The sequence below is a fragment of the Aplysia californica genome, unplaced genomic scaffold (assembly GCF_000002075.1).
Source record: "Aplysia californica isolate F4 #8 unplaced genomic scaffold, AplCal3.0 scaffold00543, whole genome shotgun sequence".
NCBI classification, from domain to species: Eukaryota; Metazoa; Mollusca; class Gastropoda; order Aplysiida; family Aplysiidae; genus Aplysia; species Aplysia californica.
In genome coordinates, this window is record NW_004797813.1 from 457,355 (window position 1) to 465,951 (window position 8,597).

The window sequence follows — 8,597 nt, forward strand, 5'->3', positions numbered from 1 at the left end:
ATAGATAGTTAATTGTAAGGCATCGTGGTGAAATCAGGCGCTTGTCAAAATAATGAAATCAAAGAAACTGGCATTTCACTAGGGGTTAGGTGATTTTCTTTTTTCGAATTTTCTTTTTTTGACTCAACACATTTCTGAATTAATGTTACACAAAAATGTTAATAAAAGGCTCAGAAAGGTACATTTCCGGTTTCCAAGAACACGACTTAAGGTTTGGAAGTTGCCATTCTTTGGCAGCCATTTTTTTGCTAATTTTACTTCTCACACAAGTCGACCCCCATCTCCTTCAATCACAAATATCTCAAGTTCTATTCAAGATAGATGGGTATTTTTTCGCCAAGTGCAAGGCAAATGAATTAGCTGTAAGGTGAAATAAATGATTGTATATGCACAAAAATTGACGAGCGCCTGCTTGTGTGTGCGTGTGTGTTTGTGTGTGTGTGTGTGTGTGTGTGTGTGTGTGTGTGTGTGTGTGTGTTTGTGAGTGTGTGTGTGTGCGAGCGTGTGTATTTCTAGAGAAAGGTACCAAAAGTCACTACAGACCATTTTGAGCTATAGGCAGATCATCATCATCCAGTGCCAGATCTGCGACAGACATCGGCCATCATTGATCTCCATTCATTCCTTTGCTCGGATGCTCTAAAAAAAGCTACGTTTCCCTGATCTTTCCCTGTTACCAATATGTTTAGGTTACCCAAGTAAGTTGTTCTGGGCCTTTCCCTGCCTCGCTTGCCCTCAATTTTGCCAGTGAGAGCTAGGTGTTCAAGACCCTTATGTCTATTTATGTGTCCCAAAAACTGCATTTGTCGTTTCCTGATTGTTTTTAACATTGAGCGACCCACGTGGGCTTCATGAAGCACTACCTCATTAGATTTCTTTTCCTTCCACGATGCTCTTAGCAGTCTTCTAAGAAACCACATTTCTGTAGCTTCTATTTTATTTTCACTATCTTTAGTTAGTGATTGTCCAGCATTCACAGCCATAGAGAAGTGTTGACCATACATAGCATTTCAGAACTTTCATTTTGGTGTTCATTGAGATGTTTCTATTTTTCAGGATTGGGCTCATTTTATTGAAACTAGCCTTAGCCATTGTAATTCTCCGACTTATTTCTGTGGAACATTTGGCATAAGATGTTTTCATATATCCTAGATATTTAAACTGTTGGACTAGTTTGATCTTTTCACCTTTGCTAATAATGAGATTAAAGCTAGGCTTTGCTGCTTTTTTGTATATCACCATGCATTCTGGGTTTTTTTTTTACATTCAACAACAATCCTTTACGTTCACTTTCTGTTACAACAGTATCTAGAAGCAATTGAAGGTCCTTTTCAGAGCCTGCTATCAAAACTGTGTCATCTGCATGCCTGATGTTATTAATCTTTTCTCCATTTACTTTGAGACCTGGACATTCTTCTAAGTTTCTAAGGATTGTTTGACTGTACATGTTAAAGAGGTCTGGTGACATAACACATCCTTGCCTTACTCCTCGCCTGATCTGCTTATATTCACAGTATTCTCCATTAATTCGTACAGCAGCGTTTTGGTCCCAGTACAAATTCCTGATAATTCTTAGATCTTTTCCATCTACGTCTAGCTTTTACAGTATTTTAAATAGCTCATCATGTCGAACTTTATCGAACGCCTTCGGATAATCTAAGAAGCATAAGTACAGATCTTTCAGAGTTTCAATACATCTATCCATTAACATTGTTAAGGTGAATATAGCATTTCTGGTGTCCTTGTCAGGAACAAAGCTGAATTGTGTTTTAGATATCTCTGGTCTTACACTTTTTCTCAATCTTCCCATTATTACTCGCAGCAATATTTTTGTAAAATGACTCATAAAGCTAATTGTTCTATGCTTATCACACTCAGTGGCACCTGGTGTTTTAGGTAAAGCTATAAAAACTGACTTCATCATATCTTCAGGAATGTCACCGCTGTCATAAATAACATTTAGGAGCTTTTTTGTTATTTCAGTGCCTAGTTCTTCAAGCGCGACAATCACTTCAACTGGAATATTATCCGGCCCTGTGGCTTTTCCTTGTTTCATTTTCGCAATGACAGCTTGTACTTCTGCTTTCAGTATTGGTGGTCTATTTATTTCATTCTTTATTACCGGTTTTTCTCCTCTGGTATCTTTGAAAAGTTCCTCTATGTATTCTGACCATCTGTTTAAGACATCTCCGTTGTCCATTAAAATATCTCCTCCTTTTGATCTTATGCATCCTGTATTTGAGCATTCTTTTATCCCGCTTCTTTGATTTTGGAATGCATGTATTTGCCGTCTTTGTTTTGGTTCTTCTCTATTTGTTGACACTAATCATTTATCCATGTTTCATTTGCTTCGTTGAATTTTTTTTTTTATTTCCCTGTTTAAGATGTTGTACTTTTACTTTTCCATGACTATTCTTGGGATATTACAGCAGTGGTTTCCCGTTGCCTACTGCCGGTTTGTGTACAGTTGTCACTGCCATCCTTTGCCATCCACTGACAACCCACAAGGCGGTGGGGGCTTTGATTGGATTTATGGCGCCTCCCGTCGCCAAGATGGTCCCTTCTTCGAGTTTGTGAGGTATTTATTGAAGCACCTGTGCCACCAAGGTTCTCCTCTACTCTACACGACCATCTGCTACAGGCAGATAAAGACAAAAAAGTCACTTTTTTGGCCAAAATGTGTTTCTGAAAAAAAAAAGATAGTTCCACCATTTTTTTAACAATGTGTTAAAAGGGTTTTTATAGATTTGACTTCTAAATATTTTATTTCAAATAATTTTGAGACTATTGTATATTTTAAAGAGATGATGAAAACTGCTTTTAAAAGGTGTTAAAATCTATTCTCGAAGCATGTTTTCTCCCCCCCCCCCCCCTTATGTTTTACTATTGAATTCTAATCATGACATTGATGTCAACTGAATGCCAAATTGAAAAAGAATTTTCCATGAATGAATACATTAGAAACAATTTCAAGTTTGTATGTGTCCGAAACTTAAAAGCTAATTTTCTCAAGATTAAATCTTTATACGCTAGCTCACAAAATGTGCAAAAGCTAAAAACCTACTTGAGACATCTAAAAAAATTAAACACCACTGTGTCCAGCATATTCTTATTTCAAAATGGTCAAAATCCGACTTTTAGTACCTTCTGTAGGCACACACACACACAAACACACACACACACACACACACACACACACACACACACACACACACACACACACACACACACACACACACACACATATATATATATATATATATATATATATATATATATATATATATATATATAACTATATTTATTATCTATTTGTGGTGGCCGAATTTTGCTATTCAAAAGGCTTCTTAATGGCTGCATCGATCGACAGGCGGTTTTCGCAAAAAAAAATTCTTTAAAATATTCTCCAGATCATGGTGCCCTTCGTTTTTTCAGTTTTGAGACAGTTTTGCTGCAAAAGCTAAATTTCTTTATTTCGCCGATCGTTTTTGTAGGCCGACGCTACAGCCTCTGTAATTTTAGAAAATCCGCCAGGTTTGTTTAGTCGTACTTCCGTTCGATACTCTCGCGCATTGTCGCGCAATACTGAGCACTATTTTAAGTGTGCGACCCATATAGATCTAGCCTCATGTTTTCTTTTTTTTTACTAGGTGCTAAATTCGACTGTGATCCTTTCGTTTGATGCCCATTATCGCTTTTTCTGAACTCCTTTGTCAAATTCTTTTTCTTGCTACTGGGAACAATCAACACACTTCTGTACAACCTCGAAAGCGGAATACAGAATCAATCTATGCATCTATTATATATTTGGCAACTTGGAAACACACGTGCGGCTTTTCTCTCAAGATTCATTGCTCCATTCCAGTAGAGTGTAAATATTATAGTAGACCGATGGTATTCAGTTGATGTTAATGCACCGATCATTCGTTTCATCGAAAGGGGGCCCAGCTAGTCTATTATCTATTTGTGGTGGCCGAATTTTGCTATTCAAAAGGCTTTTTAATTTCTGCATCGATCGACATGCGGTTTTCGCCAAAAGATCTTTGAAATATTCTCCAGATCATGACACCCTTGGTTTTTTCAGTTTTGAGACAGTTTTGCTGCAAAAAAGCTAAATTTCTTTATTTCGCCGATCGCTTTTGTAGGCCGACGCTTCTGTCTCTGTAATTTTAGAAAATCCGGAAGTGATATTTCGCGGGCGCATTTTGTTTTGAGAGTATAGATCTAGACCTCCTAATTTTTTGCATCTCTCAAAATATATTACCCCATTCCAGTAGAGTGTAAATATAGTAGGCCAATGACTTTCAGTTGATATTAAAGCACCGATCATTCCTTTCATCGAAAGGGGGCCCAGCTAGTATTATCTATTTGTGGTGGCCGAGTTTTGCTATTCAAAAGGCCTTTTAATGGCTGCATCGATCGACATGCGGTTTTCGCCAAAACATTATTTAAAACATTCTCCAGATCATGACGCCCTTCGTTTTTTCAGTTTTGAGACAGTTTTGCTACAAAAAGCTAAATTTCTTTATTTCGCATATCGCTTTTGTAGTCCGACGCTTCTGTCTCTGTAATTTTAGAAAATCCGCCAGGTTTATTTATTTCAAGTCGTACTTCCGTTCGATACCATCGCGCGTTGTCGCGCAATAGTGAGCACTAATTAAGTGTGCGACCCGTATAGATCTAAGTTTAATTTTTAGTTTTTCATTAGTTTCGTTTAGATCTAATCTTGGGAAAGTCCGTTTTCTAAGACGACATTGTAAACAAGTGAGGCTTCCGTTCACTAGCCGTGCGTACTGTTCCTCAATGACTCGATTGTTTTTATTCCTTTCATCGAAAGAGGGCCCAGCTAGTATATATTTATATATATATATATATATATATATATATATATATATATATATATATATATATATATAAACATATAAATTGAGAGAGAGAGAGGAGAGAGAGAGAGAGAGAGAGAGAGAGAGAGAGAGAGAGAGAGAGAGAGACAGACAGAGAGACAGAGAGACAGAGAGACAGAGAGAGAGAGAGAGAGAGAGAGAGGAAGGGGGGGGGGGGAGCTTTTTGCTATCCTATGACAACTTACCTGTTCTGTCTGTTCTCATACCAAAAGCGGTCCCCATGACGAATTCTCAGGAACTGGTCCAGCGTGATGCGCCTGAAGAGCTGTCCAGGGCCATTTGCATTTGTCTCCAAGAGGCCGCCAGTGAACAGGTCAAGGTCATCGGGCTCCTTATCTGGTGAGCTGCCGTACAGAACTGACAATTTCCTCAAGACCTGTGAATTGAAGAAAGATGTGACGAATGGAAAGTTGTTTTTTTAATGTAGGTGTTTTACAACCCCAATCAACACAATTTATATGAATTAGGAGGCGGGCTCCTTCGACGACGTTACCTGCCAGGGCCACCTGGCCTGAAAGGCATACAAAGTTCGAACAGTAACAGAAAGATAGAGATTCTCAAAAAAAGTTCTTCCTACATGAAAACTGAACTCGGGTCTTCTGCGTAAGCTGGCGAAGCGTCTCACTGCAAAATCGCAGACACTCGTAGCTGGATTGTGGTATCCTTAAATGCTACTGAGAACGCTTCAACGATGAGACATCTTCTATGAATTGGATTTTCTTACTGCTCCTCATGTCGTTTATTAAAACAATTGTTAGGCATCGTGGTGAAATCAGGCTCTTGTTAAAATAATGAAATCAAAGAAACCGGCATTCTGCCGCTCGAGGGGCAATTTTGCCTTTTTTTTTTGCCAAGAACTATTATGCCCATTTAAACACACTATTTTGTGTGGATTTTACTGAGAGGGAAAAAACCCCCATAGATGACAAGCACCAAAAAATGTGTAAATTTGTCGTTTCCCAGGACACTGAAGCCTAGGAAATCAGTTAACTCTAGCGGCCATTTTCTCACTATTCTGACACCACTGCATTCCTCCAATCGCAAATATCTCGACTTCCGACTTACTTTTACTTCTTCATCCGCTGTTGCCGTTAAGCATCGAGGGGAGATGCAGTTTTCTATAGTAGGCCAACTCCGCAGCTCTCCCAGTTGTGATATTAGGTTTTCTCAGGGTTTCCTTGACACCCTCGATCCACCTCTTCCTTTATAGCCCGAGTGCTTGGTGTTGTTGGATCTCGAGGCTGGCTGGCCAGGTGAAATACTTAACAGGTGGCCATATCATTTTATATGTCTTTCTATGTAATGCAGGCAGGACTCAATGCCGATAGCTGCTCTTACTTCTTAATTTCTCTGCCTGTCTCGTCTTACGATGTTAAGGGTTTTGCGGAGATATTTCATTTTGCATTTGGTGATTTTGCTTTCATGGGTTTTATTTAAAGAGGTGCGAGGTGGTACGTGACAGCGTTGGCTTTCTGAGTTCGAATTTTTATTTTTCTGTCTATGGATCCGTTTTCAGAAAAAGTACTGCCAAGATATTTAAACTCCTTCACCTATTTCAGTTGTTTACTATTGACATGGATATTCAGGGGACTACGGTTTCGGCTCACTTTCATAATTTCTGTTTTTGATGTGCTTAATTTCATAATAAATATTTCTCGCAGCTGTTGTTCAGTTCGGTAGTGTGATTTTGGAGGCTTTGTTGGTTTGGATGAGTAAGACATTTGTCGTCTGCGAATAAAAGTTCATTTAGGCTTTCTTGGCTTTGGTTTGTGTCTTGTGTTATTGTGTTGTGTCCATATATATTATAAACAGGAGGGGAGATAGAAGGCATCCCTGTCGTACTCCAGATCTTTCTTCGAACCAGTCTGCATTGCATTCCTTCGTTCTTACTGAGCTTCTGCTATTGGTGTATAGAACTCTGACATTATCTAATACTTGTCCTTTGACGTCATACTTTTCAAGCGTCTTCCAGAGTTTTGCATGGTTTACTCTGTCAAAAGCCTTCTCCTGGTCGATAAAGACGATGTTGAATTCTTTGTTGTGTTCGATTGTTTTCTCACATATCTGTAATGCGAATACTGCATCCGTGCATCCTCTTCCATTTCGGAATCTAAACTGAGCTTTGCGAGCTTTGCTCAGATTTCTCTCTACAATAGATTTTATCCGCTGTTCTAGTATCTTTGCGTATATTTTCCCTGCGTGACTTAATAAAGAGATGCCTCTGTACATTGTGCAGGCCCGCTAATTACCTTTCTTTTTCCATAATGGGACCACTATGGATTTCTGCCAGTCTTCTGGGCATTTCCTTTGCTCCCAGGCTCTCGACTTCCACTCAAGCTAAATCGGTGTTTTTAAAAATCAAAAGCAAGATAAATGAACACACTTTAAGATAATACCAATAATTCTATTTACCCGAAAACTGACAAGCGCCTGATTTTAATGCGTCATGACACAATTGAAGCTTCTCCAATGTTATAGATTCTAGTTTGGCGCCTCCAACCATTGCTTTTGGTGCTTTGCTACTGTTCTTTAAAATCAAGCCATAATGAAGAGTTATAAAATACCTTTCTCAAAACTATAAAGTACTTGTTCTCAGCAGCGTCATCAAGGACTGAAGCTTAATATTTGGGAAATTTTAGTTCTTGTTCATCTGAATAGTGTCTTAACAGTTTGTTGACTTACGAGTGGATTGTAGAATATCTTTTAAAAATAAAACCTTAAAATACGCTAAAAGGAAAGTCTGCGCTCATGTTCTAGTATAATTGAGAGTTCTCAATGGTTCTGATAGAGAGTCAAAAAATGGAAGCCTGAATTTTGAAATGTTAGAGCTGAGGAAGATAGGCACAATTGCACAATCTCTTTTTTCCCGCGTTTATGTTTGAGCAGCTTATAAGAGCCTTGTTATCCACCCAGTACAAAGAGCTGAAATATAATAGAAATTCATTTAGTAAAAGAAGAGAAGAAAAGGAAGAACTTTTTCAAGACAAATACCTCTGGATAGTCTGGGGAAACGTCTGTCCAGTTTATCCTCCGGTGCAAGCCGTAAGCCACTCTGACGTCATTGTAGCTGGGCAGACCCAAGTCTCGGCCACGCTGAATGTTGAGAGCCCCAAGGTCTCGGCGAGACCAATCCAGAGGTCCGAACACGTTCTCTGACAGGCAAAAGTTGGGAGGGGTGGCAGCATTGTGAATTTTTTCCCCTTTTTGTGTTTGAAATGTATATATTTGTTTTAAAATTATTCACAGTTGAACAAAGAATGTCTGTACTCATCTTCATACGAACATGTGGGTCAAAAGTGCATAGCAGAAAAAGTAGGGGTTTTTTTTGTACGTTTGTAAAATTGTTACAATAAGTTGAACAGCATACAACTGTAACACACAACTCTAAATTACTCGCGCTCTATAACTTGTAAAAAGCGTCGCGCTCAAGGACTCATTCTCCTGAACATGCTTCTAAATAATGACCATCAATGCTGCTTGCCATTGTTTGCTGACCTTTATTTTGGAACCCTTTTGACCACTGACACCCTCTCCCAACACCACTACACCGTTGTCCCCTGTCATTCTATCTCGTGGAGTAAGTTCTGCAAATCGAATTTACCTCCAAGTAGGAAGCATTAATGAGTATAAAATGTTTCCAATAATCTAAAGGCAGGGGAAGAGAGAGAGAGAGAGAGAGAGAGAGAGAGAGAG

At 38.9% G+C, this 8,597-nt stretch overlaps 1 protein-coding gene across 1 annotated transcript in view; it reads right to left on the reverse strand.

The window, feature by feature from the left end:
• Positions 1 to 8,597, reverse strand: part of LOC101859126 (dual oxidase 2) — a gene marked incomplete in the record, with an annotated part of 77,698 nt that overhangs the window by 26,198 nt on the left and 42,903 nt on the right. Inside the window, 2 exon segments of the mRNA XM_013087081.2 lie at positions 5,090 to 5,280; positions 7,896 to 8,056. Coding sequence (XP_012942535.1) covers positions 5,090 to 5,280; positions 7,896 to 8,056 — 352 coding nt within the window.